General features: G+C 41.0%; 2 protein-coding genes across 4 annotated transcripts in view; both read right to left on the reverse strand.

Moving 5' to 3' along the window:
* Nucleotides 1-1,352, reverse strand: part of LOC112556284 — a 33,454-nt gene extending 32,102 nt beyond the window's left edge. Inside the window, 2 exon segments of the mRNA XM_025225130.1 lie at nucleotides 442-596; nucleotides 1,193-1,352. Of these exon segments, the coding sequence (XP_025080915.1) occupies nucleotides 442-596; nucleotides 1,193-1,330 (293 nt within the window). The 5' untranslated portion in view covers nucleotides 1,331-1,352.
* Nucleotides 1,353-4,442: 3,090 nt separating this feature from the next.
* On the reverse strand, nucleotides 4,443-16,092 carry LOC112556286. Of its 3 annotated transcripts, none has more exons than XM_025225134.1 (6): nucleotides 16,020-16,092; nucleotides 14,829-15,500; nucleotides 13,295-13,517; nucleotides 6,514-6,713; nucleotides 6,206-6,418; nucleotides 4,443-5,198 (listed from the first exon to the last, which is right to left on the reverse strand). In XM_025225134.1, the coding sequence occupies exons 2-6, from the start codon at nucleotides 14,870-14,872 to the stop codon at nucleotides 4,874-4,876; spliced, it is 1,005 nt and encodes a 334-aa protein (XP_025080919.1). In that variant the 5' UTR covers nucleotides 14,873-15,500; nucleotides 16,020-16,092; the 3' UTR covers nucleotides 4,443-4,873. The 3 variants fall into 3 exon arrangements, with proteins under 3 accessions (XP_025080919.1, XP_025080917.1, XP_025080920.1); XM_025225132.1 differs by having other exon boundaries at nucleotides 15,934-16,027; XM_025225135.1 differs by lacking the exons at nucleotides 4,443-5,198; nucleotides 6,206-6,418; nucleotides 6,514-6,713; nucleotides 16,020-16,092 and adding exons at nucleotides 10,788-11,341; nucleotides 11,832-12,038; nucleotides 12,683-12,882; nucleotides 15,934-16,018.
* Nucleotides 16,093-18,092: the final 2,000 nt, after the last annotated feature.

The raw sequence follows: 18,092 nt of genomic DNA on the forward strand, positions 1-18,092 counted from the left end.
GGAACTGACGCACCGACTGAAAAGACACTTTACGTGTAGTCAGTAGGTAAAGCAGGGTCTTTTGTGGGCTCCTAGGTCGGCTGTAGCTCGGGTGCGTATGGAAATAGGTATAGAAGAGAAAGAACACAACGCGAGGCACGTAAGAACTAGGCGACGCACCCGACTAAAGAGAGCCAGAATTTTGTGGACAGGAAAATTCTCCTAGGGAACTTCCGTCCTCTTCCCTGGAGCGACAAAGAGGAACGGACTGATTTGGCGTTAGGGTGTTAGCGATAGCTGCCGGTCAGTCCGGTTACAATTTCATCGCAATGAAGCCAAAGGACCAACTGTACCAGTAGGCAAGGAACGTGTGCTGTGTGATGGTTGTCCTTGTGACAAGCTTACATTACATACTTTACACAGTAAAGGATGTAAATCCATTCAAGTACAAACATCTTTTACCTGTTGAACTTGGCTGCGGCAGTATTAATCGCATCGTCAGCCATTGTAGACGGAATCTGCTTCAAGCAGCAAGTTGTGGTGGACGTCAAGTGTACCCAGGGTCTACCCTCGCACCTTTCTCTTGTTGCTCCAATCAAACAGCTGTGCGGGTCCTTCTCGATAATGAAAACAAGTAGATTATATTTGTTTAAATACAAGAATTCTTATGTTTATTAAGTACACCTGCAGATGGAACTACATTATTAATGGCAGTCATTGATGATAGGCTATACTGTAATGTTATGTCACACGAAAAGTGAATAAATACGTATGTTCTTTAAATACAGTTATGCAGAGGTTTATTAAAAGTTGCCAGTTGACTGCAGACTAAGTTAGATTACTGATGGCATAAAATCTGTTTTACTAATCGCACACTAATTACCGCTTGATATTTTAGACAGAACATTAAACTAACGAAAGAACGAGAAGCGTGTGTTGTATGCCCATATTTTTGATGGCATCTGATGACTCTGCTTATGAGCATGACATTAATAATTAACTCGCCAGTATTTTCCTTTACCTATCAGGTAGATCAACCTACCTTTTCGGTACAAATAATCAAAGCTGGAAGCTTACACTTACGTTAGACCATATAACTTCAGATTCTGTAGACACAAACCTCTATGAAAGGCATCAAAACCATAACCAGAAAAAGCACTCTGAATCTCCAGCTGAACACATCCCACATTTTCACAACTCACAGGTTACCAACCTGATCTGCAGACACCAGGTGTGAACTGACTAGAACAAGATGAGTGTGGAACCTACAGCCAGACTGAAGTTCAGTTGAATGGAGTGAATTGGTAAGAGATGAAGTCAATCGCCTTTTTATAGAACTGACAAACAGCATGCCTGAATGATAATGATGTACTTTACTGGCATGAATAACTTCTAGGCTTGGGCAGCTGTCCTTGACTTTGATCTGCACTCAGATAAAATATCTGCACTCCTTCTCAGTTTACAATAGAAGCATTAATGCACATGAGACTGAATATCCCACTACAATATCTTGTATACATTTTTTTGTGTTTCAACAGGAAACTACAAGTTATGTTTTGCATGAAACCATTGATATTTTACTTCAACGCTTGTTACATGTTTTGGCCTGAAAGACAATACATCAGAAACAGCCTTCACAACAATACTCGCAGTCTCGTTGAATCGTGTGGTGTCGATTGTTGATTGCTTTGAAATTTGTTATTGGTTGCCTCAAACCCTGCTGCAAGTGCAGAACCATGGTCTAAATATAAACACCACAAAACCTTAAAGTACATTATATCGGTTACGCCACACAGACACATTTCTTTTGTTTCAAAGGGTGGAGAGTTGTTATTTCTGTTTGGTTCCTACTTCATTGCACAAGCGCAGACAACTCTATCAATTCCCACAGTCACGCGATTATCGCTCAGGCGGTCACTTATTTCTAACTAGTTCGTTAAACACACTTTTTAGAGAAGCCAAATGTCTTACAATGCGAACACAATGATAACTCCCCATCAGTGATAGCAATGTATTTCCACAACAGTCACAATTCAGGAGGAATAAGCGAGATGACAGTGCGTTTTGTTTATTATCCAGAGAGTACAAATGTCTGAATTTTAGTACAGTATACACAGCTTCCTAGCATAGTTGACCCATTTCTAGAGTACATTGAACTTTTCACCCCACTACGCAAGTCGCCCTGTAAACAGATATATTATGTTCACCATTATTGCAACCTGCTGCTTTTGAAAAGAATAATCTGTGTGCACTATTAGGAGAAACAGAACTGGGTGACCCCGCTAAATGTTTGCAGTGTTGTCTAATGCAGAAAGTCATCAGAAAGGCTGTCGCCTTGTCGCAGGTTGTTGGCTGGCTGATCAGTGCGCAGACATACTGGGGAAACTTTATGTGTTGAGTTTATATCTTAGGGAATTTTTTATTTGTGTAATGATTAAACGTTACGAGAGACTCGCTCTAAACAGGCTCGGAGAGATACACTTGGACCATCGACCAGCGGCCATCAGACAAGTCGTCGTAAGGACGGACTGTGCAATCACCAAGCCGCAGAGCAAGAGGCGAGAGTGTGACGGGTCACTGGGTGCGGTGACGTCAACATCGCCTGGCATCAGACGAGTCGTCCTGAGGACGGTCTGTGTGTGCGTGACGGTGAACAGCGAGTTGTCTCAGGCAATGGCTTGGGAGGGGAGATCATCTGCACTGCGTAAAAAGAGTTGTGCCGCGCCGGATTTCACGAACGCCCTTAGAGGGGCGGGTCCAGACCTGTGGGGGCGGACTGATTTTTAAGGTGTGGGGTTCTCCCATGTTGTTTGTTTTTTTTTTTCTTTTCTCTGCAATCTCGTTTTTTGTTGTTTTTTTCATATCTTTTGACGTCGCGCTCTGTGACCGCCAATACATTTCAGTTTTGTATTGTAACTTCGTGTGCGTGTTTTATGTCCACTATTGGTTTCGTTGCTCGCATCGGGCGCGTGGAAGTTTGTCTGTGTGTGTGCGAGTGTGTCTGAGAGAGAATAAGTCCCACGACGCCCGATCGCGTCACGCGACATGTTACAGCAATACAATTAATAGCACGAACAAAACTACCGCATAAATAAGAAACAACAAGAGTCAAAGCAGATACACACCACACACCGCCATGCACATTGTCAGAGATACCACATTACATAAAGTAAACTGTCTCCATCTGAGAAGCTGAACGTTGTGAATACTTCTATGCAAGGGAAAGACACCATCATATTACAAACAACTGACAAGATGAATGCTTTCGTCCGAAAAATTTCGTTGTGGACGCAAAAGATACGCCAAGAAAATATTTGTGATATGTTTCCGTGCTTGTGTAAGTGCAAGGCTGACAACTTGAATCTTGATCAGGTGAAGAATGTAATTATTGCCCATCTAAACAGACTGCAAGAAAGGTTTCAGCATTACTTTGCTGAAACTCATGTGACTAAATACGATTGGATTCGTAATCCATTTCTGGCTGATCCTAGCACAAGCGGGTTGTCCACGGAAGAAGAGGAGCAGCTCATCGACCTTTCGAGTGACCAATCCCTGAAAATGGTCTTCCAAACAACACCAGTGCCAACATTCTGGATTATCGTCAACGGTGAATATCCTCTCCTTTCTGAGAAAGCAATGAAAGTTCTGCTTCCATTTTCAACTTGCTATATGTGTGAGCAAGGATTTTCAGCATTGGCAGCACTGAAGTCTCAATACAGAAATCGTGTGGACGCAGAGGCTGAGCTGCGAATATCAGTGGGTACGAACATCGCACCCAGGTTCGCTTCTCTATGCAACAGCAAGCAGGCTCAACCTTCTCATTAATCAAAGTGAGTGTCTAATAAAATAATATTTATTAACACCGCAGAATTGGCTTTAGTAAAATTTCATTAACAGTTATACTTCTTGCAGATACGAACTTTCTTCTTCCGTTGTTGAATTGCATTGATTTCCTCGACGCGGCGTTCGAGGTTAGCTAAGGCTCCCCCCCTCCTCCTCCGACCCAGCTGGCTAAGGGGGTGGGGGGGGGGCGCGGACGTACGGATGTTCGTCAGGGGGGCGTCACAAGTAAAAGGTTGAGAACCGCTGGTCTAATTATAAACACCACAAAAGCTTAAAGTACATTATATCGGTTACGTCACACAGACACATTTCTTTTGTTTCAAAGCGGTGGAGCGTTGTTATTTATATTTGGTTCCTACGTCATTGCACAAGCGCAGACAACTCTATCAAGTCCCACAGTCACGCGATTATCACTCAGGCGGTCACTTATTTCTAACTAGTTCGACAAGCACACTTTTTAGAGAAGCCAAATGTCTTACAATGTGAACACAATGATAACTCCCCATCAGTAATTGCAATGTTTTTCCACAACAGTCACAATTCAGGAGGAATAAGCGAGATGACAGAGCATTTTGTTTATTATCCAAAGAGCACAAATGTCTGAATTTTAGTATAATATACATAGCTTCCGAGTATAGTTGACCCATTTCTGGAGTACATTGAACTTTTCACCCCACTACGCATATCGCCCGAGTAAAGAAACAGAGATAGGATGTTCACCATTATTGCAACCTGATGCTTTTGAAAACAATAATCTGTGTGCACTATTATCAGAAACAGAACAGGGTGACCCCGCTAAATGTTTGCAGTGTTGTCTAATGCAGAAAGTCATCAAAAAGTTACGTCCATGTGTGTATAAAAATTGCTAGATTTACCATTATGGAAATCGTTATTATTTAAAAGTTATTAAGACTTGGTGAGGCTTGAGAACCCAAAGCGTTTACAACACGAGTAATTTAGAATAACAGAGCTTTGTCCATTTAATAACGGTTTATCAAATTTTGAGAGGTTTGGACAAAGCATTGGTGGGGCTGCTTGTGGCTTTGAGGGATCACAGCTCACTCCACTGGGGTTCCCAGTCAGGCCCGTTTGGCCTCCCATCCTCAAAATCATACTCCTCAACACCGGCGAGTAGCTTGGCCTCGTGTGACCTCGCCACCCCGGGTAGTTTTTCAATGCGGTGCTCTTCCTCAAGGTGCGCGAGGCGCTTTTTTTTTAACGCAATCCCCTGGCTGGGCCAATGTGACGTCATCATTAGCTTCTCGTAGGCCTCGCGCTTGAGTTGCAGGTCCTTCTTCCTCGCCCATCGGGCCGGCGTCATGCACACGAAGACGACGAAGCGCCACCTGTCCTTGTTGGGGCGGCCCTCTTCTGGCCTAGCAACACACATAGTAACACACATAACACACTCATAACACATGACATGATAATGACGGTGTGCTTAATGTCTTATGTACAGACGATACAAACAGGAGTAAATGTACACATTCCTTACCATACCAAGAAGTATCATTTCCAGTCGAGGAATGTTTGCTCTGAACACTCAAGGGACAATGTGCTATCACTTGATCATATCACTGAAGCATACAATAACGTAACGTGACATAAAAATATATATTTGATATATATATATACACAGACGTTTATTTAATGACCCAGACTACTGTCTTAAAAGCAAAACATTTAGCCGTGTTTTAATCAGTAAACCATTCCCGTCTGAACCTGATACGATCCGAGTCGTTTTTAAACCACTGAAAGACTTCGCAATGTATTTGACCATCTGAAATCAAGTTTGTTACTCTATTGACCCTTGGATGGTTCAGAAGAATAGATGACTGCCTTTTAAAGGAGGCATGTATAGTATTTGTAGTCAAGAAGTATCCATTCCTCTTTATGGAAATTTAAACTAGATGCAGCAGAAACTTTCTTTTTACGTAATTACTGTTTTATTGAGTTCGAGTATAACACAACACGAATTACGCCACATCGATGTTAAATGTGTAAAAACTGTCAGTGGTGTCTTTACAATAGTAAAGATATCTATGTAACAATTTGCATAGATGTTGTGCATATGCATATCTTCTGCAATAAAATGAACCATTCTCATCCTGACTGATATATTAGAAAAGTTATTTACCAAAATGCATAAACAATCAGATGAAAACTTAAAGAAATGTTGCAAAAAGTGTCATAAACATCCTCTACCCCTCCTTATTAAAATATTACAATAAAAGATGAATCTGCAGCCACCTAGTTTAAATTTCCATGAAAAGGGATTACCCTGCCTCAAATTTTCAAGAACTACAAAAAATAGTTAGATGTTTTATCGTAAACGGGAATTACGTGCACACTAAACTTGTCAAAGAGGTGTAAATAAACACACCTGCAGTTGTCATGTACAAGTCTTGCATCCCAGACGACCATGCCGCCCTTAGGGACGGGTACTTTACGAGGGTAGCAGCCATGCTGGTGGTACCACGCCACATCGTTGTTACTAAGCATGTAGTGGCCAAGTTCATTGCTTTTCTTGGCTTCTGCCTCTATCTCATCTCGGTCATAGAAACTCTCGTACAGCTTAGGAGATCCCACGAGAACTCTGAAATATAGACATTTGTAGACCACGTTGGGGTTGTATAGCAATTTTGTTCGTTCAGTGTGAAAACTGTGAAGACCGGCGTTTGAACATCATACCTGAAGCAGTAATCATTCTCAGAGGCTTCCTCCAGGTACACAGCCCCCTGGTAGCCATGGAAACCCACTCGCATGGCGCTCTGGTCCAAGTGAAACCAGTTTGTGTTCGGAGTGTGGAACTCCTGCGACTTCTTTTCTGGAGGCTCGGCGATGGCAATGCCGTCAACACTGGACAACAGCTTGTCCGTCTGCCAGATGGTCTGAAATGTGTTTGACGCAAAATATTTGTCATATAATTATATCACAAAGTTCGATTGCATGCCGAAGAAGCACGGCGAATGAAGGAGCATTGTATGCAATTTGTTTATTTAACTTATTGACTCAGGAAAACAAAAAATTTATGTTAATTAAAAAATCACCGTTTAGTTGTGACAATGATTTTTTCTCAGCTGACGAATGGGGGCAAATGGGTTAAATTTGTATTAAAAAAAAACAACAACAACAACTTGTTATAATGGAACATTTCCCACTGCTACTTTTTTGTAACTTGTAGCTGATCTTATTACAGCAACATCGCTGTTTCACTGATCATTAACTTCTTCTGCCAACGCGGCTATATGAAGACAGAAAATAATAATAAAATGCCAAGTACTCATGAAGGTGAAGGTAAATTATTTGTTTTATGTCTATTACTCCCCTCTTGTGCTGGACTTTTTTTGAAGAGGTAAACCTTTAAGGTTTAAGTGTCCGGCTGTAATAGCTGCGCTCCACCAAACAGTTAAGGGACAGACGTTTAAATGGCCGACTAAACAAGCTAGCAAGTCAACGAGGGACTTGTGAAAACAACAATCCTAATTTTGTTTTATTTGTTAAATTCATGAGACGATTTTTGCCCCTTGGCTGAGGCTCGCACACATTTAGAGGTGAGAAGCAGGAACCGAGCCAAATGAGGTTTACCTGGAAGACACTCTTTGCTTTCAGGCGCACTCCCACGAGGGCTCAAGATGACCAACGCGATAAGACGTGATGAGAGAATATCGTTGGTCAGGAGCCTCGTCTGCGCCAAAGGTCGCCAGCCAATCGCGGTACTTCCCAGTGTACACGTCACATTCTTCTGACGTCAAAACGTCCGGAATGACGCAGTAACCCTTGTCGTTGAGCTCTTTCATGATGGCGTCTCTGTGGATGGAAAAATAGAATTAGTATCGATGGAAAAGAAAAAAAGGAAAAGAAGAACTTCTGTAGAAATAAGATGACACTGTACAGTATGTAGAGGCCTGAAAAGTGAGGGTTATGTCCCTTAGCCCAACATGCGGAGAGGTCTTGATATTGTTTAGTGTTGTTGTCGTATTTCCTTTTGAATATCAGTTTTGAATCAAAGCGTTTGTATTTACCTTTGTTTTGATCCTCTCTTTTCTTTTGATGTTGGATTGTATATGCAAGTGCAAAATTATTGGATCTATGAAATTTCCACTCTAGATTACTAGGTTCCAGTGAATAAACTTAAGTTACGATTGCTTTTTTGTTGTTGTTGCTGCTGCTGCTGATCACTAACCCCTGTTTACTAAATATTTTTGTTAATATGTCTAAAGTGTTAAATCTGCAATGATTACTATTTACTACAGGAACACATATTAGCATTGTTTATTATGACGACATTGTGCATTTTAGGGAAGGAATAATAACGATCATGATGATGCACTTGTCTTACATGTGTTCTAACCATTCAATCGTTAACAGACTATTGTAGGATATGCAACTGAAAAGCCGTGAGTAATAATTTCATCGCAATGGAGCCAAAAGACCAACTGTACCAGTAGGCAAGAAACGTGTGCTGTGTGATGGTTGTCCTTGTGACAAGCTTACATTACATACTTTTCCACAGTAAATGATGTAGATCCCTTCAAGTACAAACATCTTTTACCTGTTGAACTTGGCTGCGGCAGTATTAATCGCATCGTCAGCCATTGTAGACGGAATCTACTTCAAGCAGCAAGTTGTGGTGGTCGTCAAGTGTACCCCGGGTCTACCCTCGCACTTTTCTCTTGTTGCTCCAATCACACAGCTGTGCTCGTCCTTCTCGGTAATGAAAACAAGTAGATTAAATTTGTTTGAATACAATAATGCTTGGGTTTATTAAGTACACCTGCAGAATGGCAGTCATTGATGATAGTAATAAGAAGCTTGTGTGGTATGCCCATATTTTTGATGGCTTCTGATGATTCTGCTTATGAGAATGTCAACTCGCTTGTATTTTCCTTTACCTATCAGGTAAACCAACTTATATATTTGATACAAATAATCCAAGCTGGAAGCCTACACGTATGTTAGACCTTATAACACTTCAGATTCTATAGACACAAATCACTATGAAAGGTATCAAAACCGTAACCAGAAAAAGAACTCTGAATTTACAGCTGAACACAACCCACATTTCCACAACTCACAGATTACCAACCTGATCTGCAGACACCAACTGTGAACTGACTAGAACAAGATGAGTGTGGCACCTACAGCGAGACTGAATGTCAGTTTAATGGACTGAACGCTGATAAAGAAAACTTTCTAAGAGATGAAGTCAATCGCCTCTTTAAAGAGCTGACAAACAGCATGCCTGAAAGATAATGATGTACTTTACTGGCATGAACAACTACTAGGCTTGCAGCTGTCCTTGACTTTGTTCTGCCTTACATGCCCTCAGATAAAATATGTGCACTCAATCCTTTTCAGTCTGCAATGTTAACATTAATGCACATGAGACTGTACACCTTACTACAATATCTTGCATACAAATGTTTGTGTTTCAACAGGCAACTGCAAGTTATGTTTTCCATGAAACAATTGGTTTTCTTTTCAACTCTTATCACATGTTTTAGCCTGAAAGACAATACATCAGAAACAGCCTGCCACAGCAATTCTCGCAGTCTCGTGGAATCTTGTGGTGTCGATAATTGATTGCTTTGAAATTTGTTATTGGTTGCCTCAAATCCTGCTGCAAGTGCAGAACCATGGTCTAATTATCAACACCACAAAACCATAAAGTAGTTTTAACAGTTACGCCACAGAGACATATTTCTTTTGTTTCAAAGGGATGGAGCGGTCATATGACACAGGAGAGGGGCTATTTGGCGAATCTTCTTCCCAACGTTTTGGTCCTTGCATAGATAGATAGAGGGTTTGAAACTGCACATACTGTTGCAAGGCAGGAAGCAGAGATCAAGATTCCAGCCTTTACAACATCCACAGTAGAGTCAACACAAATCCTGGCAATGTTGCGTGTCTCTTGCACTTGTTGTACACATTTCTTATTATATTTGTTTGTTACCAACTTGTGTAATTTATATCCTGTGTATCTTGCTCAGTGCTACACCTCTCTTGAACTTGAGTCACCAACTTGTATAATTTGCTTTGTAGTGCAGAGGTGTACATACCCCTCAATGTAGATAAATGTGAACGTTGTAATACGTTGGTGCAAACTTGAAAGAAAGGTGTTATTTTCTCATTGTATTTACATGCTATCATTAATTTGTAGCATTATAAAGAAATAAAACATTGCCGGGTTGATGCTACAGATCACCATGAAAAATTAAACAATTTAATTATGCATTTAATTATTGCATTTAGATGAAAATAGTTGTAAATTTCTTATTTACTATGGCTTCATCCCCCAGGATCATATGTGTAAAGTACTAGTAAATTTGACAGTACCAAAGGGTTGCTGTGTGTTTGTCTGTGATGTGGTGGTCGAACTTTTGTAGGTGATGGCTCTTATGCAGTGCACATTACTCATGCTGTTAAAAAAATTGTGAACTAAGAGACTTCATTTTGATCTAAAAATGTATTCACAAATGATTAAGAAAATATTTCTTAAAGTAGTTTTCGGAAAGAAGCATTAAAATTTGCATTTACAATATTTAGATTTTCTGGTTACTCTCTGTAGCCTAGGGTCATGTTATTAAATGTAAACAAAGGCTGACACATGAAGACACATATGTCAAGTATAGAGCATGCTAGTACAATGACCTGTCACTGTGTTATTATTGTGAAAATTACCCAAGGCTGCAACGACTTTTCACTGAGGCGTAGGGGAAATATATGGACAAAATGGTAGTCTTTTAAAATAAACAAACATCGCATTATTATCCATAGGTTCTCTCTCCTTTTTTTAGACAGTGCAGCAATGTAGTGGAAAACAATTGGGACTGAATAGGAAACATTTTACAACTCACTGATATTAGATAGATGACCCACACACCAGTACTCTGTCAAATGCTATGTCCAAGATCAAGAATAAAAAGCTTGTAATTAGAGTGATTTTCTTTTGTCTGTTTTGTTATGTGCACATGACTACTTTCATGAACCAGCTAGCTCGGGACCAAGTTTGAACAGATTCAAGTACTTTTTAGACAAAAGTTCTAAATTTGTTTACTTTACAGTTTTGATATTAAGCGTTTACAACACGAGTAATTTAGAATAACAGAGCTTTGTCCATTTATTATCGGTTTCTCAAATTTTGAGAGGGTTGGACAAAGCATTGGTGGGGCTGCTTGTGGCTTTCAGTGATCACTGCTCACGCCACTGGGGTTCCCAGTCAGGCCCGTTTGGCCTCCCATCCTCAAAATCATACTCCTCAACACCGGCGAGTAGCTTGGCCTCGTGTGACCTCGCCACCCCGGGTAGTTTTTTAATGCGGTGCCCTTCCTCAATGTGCAGGGGGCGCTCTTCGAAAAAAGTGATGCCCTGGCTTGGCCAATGTGACGTCATCAGTAGCTTCTTGTAGGCCTCGCGCTTCAGTTGCAGGTCCTTCTTCCTCGCCCATCGGGCCGGCGTCATGCACACGAAGACGACGAAGCGCCACCTGTCCTTGTTGGGGCGGCCCTCTTCTGGCCTAGCAACACACATAGCAACACGCAGTACTTATAACTTTAAACTATATGGCAACTGAGTTCATGTATAACTCGACATGAAGTACACCACGTCATTGTTAAATGTGCAAAAGCTGTCAGTATTGTCTTTACAGTAGTAAATATATTCCGATCACTTTTCTTATAGATTATGTGCACATGTATGTGTTCTGCAATAAAATGAACCATCTTCAAACTGACTGATAAATTAGAAAAGTTTTAAATCACACATTTACAAAATTGTATAAACAATCATATGAAAACTTTAAGAAATATTGCAAAAAGTATGGCGTAAACAGCCTATAACCCTCCTTATTAAACTATTACAAAAAAAAAAATAAATCTGAAGCCACCTATTTTAAATTTCCATAAAACGGATTACCCTGCCTCAAATTTTGAAGAAATACAAATAGTATTTAGATGTTTTTTTGTAAACTGGAGTTACATGCGCACTAAACACGTAAATGAACACACCTGCAGTTGTCATGTACAAGTCTTGAATCCCAGACGACCATGCCGCCCTTAGGGACGGGTACTTTACTGGGGTAGCAATCATGCTGTTGGTACCACGCCACATCGTTGTTATTAAGTTTGTAGTAATCAAGTTTAATGCTTTTTCTGGCCACTGCCTCATCTCGGTCATAGAAACTGTCGTACTGCTTATGAGATCCCACGAGAACTCTGAAATACACAGAATTGTAGATCGTGTTGGGGGCGGGGAGAATCGTCCACAAAAACTCCTTGTTTGCTCATACCAAAGACATCGATGTAAGGCTTACAGTGGTACAGTAATACCTACTATGGGCCATAGTTAAGAAGCAAGAATTAGTAGTTGCCCTCGGAGCAACAAGTGGACTAAGGACAACTGTCTTGTCTCCGCATTCGGTATTCGCCAAAGTTCACTAGCGGAGTTCGTGGTATAAAAATAGAAAACTTTATCTAAGAGCTACCTTGTTTTCAAATGATTGCTTGATAAATGATTTCTTCTTTCACATACGATGCAACCGTAACCAACTCGATGGTGAGACTAAGAAAGAAAGTACATTTGTTTACAAAATAGTGTCTTCGATTTTCTTGTCACGTGCCGCTTTCCAGTAATTCTTAGTGTCGTGATAATATGTGATACTGTCTTTTAATATAGAAATGTTTGCAGGATATTTGTTGTACTCGGAGATGTGTAGGAACATGTCTCTTTGACAAACTGTACTGACTTTTGTGTGGAAGACACGAGCACTAGGAATATAAAGGTGAACAAATAACAAACTCTTGTCACCGCGTGTTCATTCATTGTGAAAACTTCGAAGACCGGCGTTTGAACATCATACCTGAAGCAGTAGTCAGTCTCAGAGGTTTCCTCCAGGTACACAGCCCCCTGGTAGCCATGGAGACCCACTCGTATGGCGCTCTGGTCCAAGTGAAACCAGTTTGTGTTCGGAGTGTCGAACGCCTGCGACTCCTTTTCTGGAGGCTCGGCGATGGCAACGGCGTCAACACTGGACAACAGCTTGTCCGTCTGCCAGATGGTCTGAAATGTGTTTGACACAAAATATTTGTCACATGTATCACAAAAAACTTTGGATTGTAACAATGATTTTTTCAGGAGAATATTGTAAACGAACACATGAGAGCAAATGGGATAAATTTGTAAAATGTGTGGACATTTCTCTCTGCTACATTCTTGTAACTTGTAGCTGATCAGATTACACCAACATCTCTTGTAGTGAGTTGTGGTAGGTCTGTATTGCTTCGTGTATGAATGGTGTGTGACGTCTTGTGTGCGTCATTTGCTCCACGTCACTTTAAGCAGAAAAAGACGTCATATCTAAGAGAAGAATAGTTGCTCTAAAGATGGCCAAGTCGGGGGGAAAAAACAACGGTCTTCGTCCGCCATCTTCTTGATAACTTTCTCAGTGACATTCCTCTGAGCTTGTGTTTACCTGGAAGACACTCTTTGCTTTCAGGCGCACCTCCCACGTGGGCTCAAGATGACCAACGCGATAAGACTGGATGATAGAATGTCGTTGAAAAGGAGCTTCGTCTTCGCCAAAGGTCGCCAGCCAATCGCGGTACTTCCCAATGTACACGTCACATTCATCTGACGTCAAAACGTCCGGAATGACGCAGTAACCCTTGTCGTTGAGCTCTTTCAGTATGGCGTCCCTGTGGATGGACATGCGAATTATTAAGATAAAGAAAAAGGAAAAGTACCCCAGTGATTGGTACAGAAGATACCATGGCCAAATCGTGATCAGAGCAGCCTGTCCATGTCGGAGCTTCTGATTGGAAAACAGTTTTCAAAGCTAAATTAACTAAGTTATATGGAAGTGGACAACCAAGTGGATACGTAAGAACACGAAAGACGTGCTCACTAGCCGGTTCGATACCCAGGGAAGCAGCGTATTTTCCCAGCTAACCATGCTGAGGGAATGATACTTGACTACTTACAGGACTGGACTAAATAGGGTTGAGAGGGAAAGGAGATGAGCTTCGCCCTCATAGAAAGCTGTAAGGAAAGTTTGGTCTAACAATAAGCGCAAGGTCACGGAAAAATGAATAATATTGTTTATATTTTAGTATAGTATAACTTACACTATAGTCTTCAATATAGATAACTAGCTGGGATTATATTATTTATATGTTAGCATAGTCTAATTTACTCTATGGTTTATATCTAGCTTGCTATGATTTTAGTATCTATTATTTATATTTTAGTGTATTGTGTAACACATGCTTTATATGCAACTAGCTGAGTTTATATTTTAGTGTAGTATAATTATGGTTTATGTGTAAAAACTAGCTATAATTTTATTATGTTCTAGTATAGTACAATTCAAGCTATAATTTATAAATAACAAGGATAACTTGCACTATAGTTATATGTATGACTAGCTGGGATTTTATTAACTTTCATTTTATCGCCTTTTTTTTCCTCAAGCTTAATCATGTAGCGAAACAGGAAAACAGTTTGCGCTCTTGATACCCATTGACAGGCTGACTTCATTTTCAGCAACGGATAAGACCACGTGACTCGCTCTGTTCTCTTTTCCGCGTTCCTTCACTCTCTCTCTCTTACTGTACTGTGATCTGTTTGTCGGTCGTCGGGACCGTCTCACTATGTTGTCCTCGCCATTTTCACACGAAGAGCAGCCGGTATCACAGAACGGAGAAAATAAAACGTCACGGAGCAACGATCACCAACCACACTTTATATTTCATTAGACTTTATCTTGTGTGTGTGTGTGCGCCTGCTTATATATGTTTTTAGAGAAAGCATAATAACTATACAGCAGTTAACAAACTGAAGGATATGTAACTGAAAGAACCACGTGTAGTAATTTCATCGTAATATAGTAAAAAGACCAATTGAACTTGTGTTATGTGGTGGTTAACCCTATGACAACCTTACATACTTTTCCACAGTAAAGACTATCGCGTAAAGCCGTTCAAATACAATCAAACAGGTTAATTTACCTGTTGAACTGGACTGCAGTAGAGTTGACCGCATCGTCACCCATTGTAGACGAAAACTGCTTCAAGCAGCAAGTTGTGGTGGCCGTCAGGTGTACCCCGGGTATACTCTCGCACCTTTCTCTTGTTGCTCCAGACTCAGTCACACCGCTGAACCCTAACTCATCGATGATAAGCGCGTATGACTAATACACTACTTTGGAAGGAGTGACGGACAGTAGGAAGTTTTCGTATCAAACTACAAGCACCACACGTTCCATCGGTAATTACCGCTGTATATTTCACAATCACCTGCAAGTAGCACATCAGCGTGACACTACCACTCCTTGTGAGATAGAGATGGTCTTGTGATCGTCTGAGTAAAGATCTTCCTCGCACCTCAAGCTGAGAAAAATATCTGCTTCATCACTTGACTCTACTGACTTTGTTACCGGGTAAACACTGAAGGCCTGTTAACAACAGTAGGTTAGTGAGTGAGTCAAGCCACCAGAAGGTGAGCACGTTCACAAACATGACCAACGCAGTCAGGTCTTCCCGGTACGTGTGCACTTACCCAGCCCGGATGGTATGATTATCTCAAACCTATAGCTGTATGCCTATTTTATATGCAACTTGGAGTCGGAGTTCAAATCTCCACAGTCGAGAATCGGGTCGTTTCTCTACATGTTGCGTGAGCTGAAAAAAAAAAAATTCCCACTCAACTGTACAAGCGCAGCGAGAACTCTTTCAAGAAGCGATAAGTATGCAGGAAATGTTTAATGAGCACGGGATAAGAAGTTTGCTTTCGTTAAATAGGAACAAGAACAATCCATCTGTTATCATACTGAACAGTGTGAACACGCGAACTGCTTAAGGACATGTACACAGCACTTCCCTCTTCCCAGCCCCCTCCTTCTCTGTTTTCTGGATTCCCTCCTCCATTACTCGGTATTTTTTTCAAAGTATTACTTGAAATTATTATCAAGTATTATTATTATTCAACTCAAGCCCTGATCTTGTACTGTGTGATTGAATGTGTGTTGTCTGGTTATTGTAGAGCAGAGTGAAATGTAGTAAGAAAGAGAAACATTTATTAATAAAAGGATTTAGACGTCTATAGATTACATACAAACAAGTTTGTAAACAAGTGCGTGAGAAAAATCGTCTCCTCAGCCCGCACAGTGAAAACGCTCCACACTGACACTGATTACTCACGTAACGGGAAAACACGGATGAACTGGCGATCGTGCAACCTCGCGACCAACGAGCCTCCCCCCCCCTAATGACACTCCCCTAATGTGTATTTCACCTGTTAACAATCGGCTCCCTTTTCCGTCTGAACCAATCAGCGTTAATATAGCGAACCTCTACTGATTGTCCTACCTAGGAAGTGACTCACTCAGAAATGTTCATTCATAACGTAGCGGGATGCAGAATCAACAACAGCACGCGCGAGGTTTTGTAGTCTACTTTTTTAGGGACTTTTTTCACACACCAGATCAGTAAAAATCTACAAGAGTGTTATATTTTTATTAACCATAACTTGGACAATAGTCATACAAAGATTGATTAGTTGCTTTTAAGTGAGTTCATGATGTGGAGAGAGGTAGAAGGGAGAAAACCGGAGCCAGTCAACCCTGCGAACACATGCCACACACAACGTCCCAAGACGAGATCTGAACCTCAGGCCTCTCACTGCAGTACTGACAAGAAAATCATTTAACCACTACACTACCGTCCCCTCTCCAACTCCATACAAAGGTTAAATGTCATTTCCAGAAATAGAATAAATGATTCGTCAACGAAAGTTGCTTCCCTTGAACGCATCCACTTAGTCATCGGGATTTCCCGTTTTGCTCACGTCGATATTTGTCTTCCTTCATACAAAACAAACCATGTACTTCAAACTTGTTTTACGTGTTTATGAGAATGTAGTCATTACCATTTCGCTTGAGAAGATTAGCACAATGAGGTTATATGTATATTAAAAATATTATGAGACATCATAATCATCATTAGTGTTATTTGCACACTGGGATCCATTTTTTTTTCTCGAGACTGGATTGATGTCAGGAACGTGGATAACCGAATGGTTAGATCACTCGAGTCCGGAAGCTGGCAGGCTGGATACTCGTGTGTCGCAGCGTCTGTCTCTAGTTTACCCCATTGTTGAATAGGTATCTGGCTCGCTATATAATGAGTCTAGGGAAAGGGAGCAAAGGAGAGAAGTCATGTAAAAAATATTTTTAAAAAGTTGGTAACGAAATAATTGCTAACTCTAACACCTCCCTTCCCGAGGCCACACTGTTCCTTAAGATGGAGTGCCAGTGCGGCAACTGTGAGCTCGACATAAAAGTCATTAGCTAAGGAAATTTTTTTTTGGTACCAAATCTGTAAGTCAATCCTAAACGAATTTTGTTAAATAGCTATATTCTCTTGAATTCGATGGTACTGGAGGAGGAACCTGTAGAGACACACACGCAGCCAGTACTTTGCACCCAGCGTAGTTTGCACAAAATCCCACAACCAAACGAAGCCACTGGTTGACACCCACTATGCTTTCTCAAAGGTAGGACTGGCGGAATTGTTTGATTTTGCCGATCTCTTGATTTGGGGACGCACACAAACTCTTGTGCCTCACGTCTGGGGTCCAAGACTTGGCCTGCTCATTAAAGCAGCCGGATGCTTTACATTGTAGCATCGCCCCCCTCCTCCACCTTCTTCTCGTCAAACTGTGTGTACAACGTCACGAATTAGGGTCAGTTTGCTCTCCTGCGCGAAAAGGTACGTGAAGATGGCGACGTCCATGAAACGACCCCCGGCTGTGTTCTAGACGCACAGTAAGTAACTTTTTCTTTTGCAAGCCAAAATTTCGAGAGGAAATTGTTCAGAACTTTAGAATCTTTCATTGTGACCTAATTCCTTATTTGACTTGCATCATCCGTTAAACATCTTTTCGTCACAGTCGAAGACACGGTGACGCATACTACTCATTCTTCCTTTCAACCGGTTCATTGAAATCTGGGTTTAGTCACGGAATACTTAAGAAAATTGTCCACAGGCATTTGGTTTTGCATAAATATAGAAAATGAATGTATTTAGATGATCATAGCTTACATTGCCTCTTTGCAAGACTATGTAAGGGTTAAAGTTACACCTTGTTAATGGAAGATTGGCTGAAGTGTGATGCTACGAGACTCAACGAGAGATAATATCTAAATGCATGTTCTGTATTTTGTCAGCGACCATACTATGCTCTCTGTAAACTAGCTTTGAAAAAATGGTGGA

The sequence above is a fragment of the Pomacea canaliculata genome, linkage group LG2, assembly GCF_003073045.1.
Source record: "Pomacea canaliculata isolate SZHN2017 linkage group LG2, ASM307304v1, whole genome shotgun sequence".
NCBI lineage: Eukaryota > Metazoa > Mollusca > Gastropoda > Architaenioglossa > Ampullariidae > Pomacea > Pomacea canaliculata.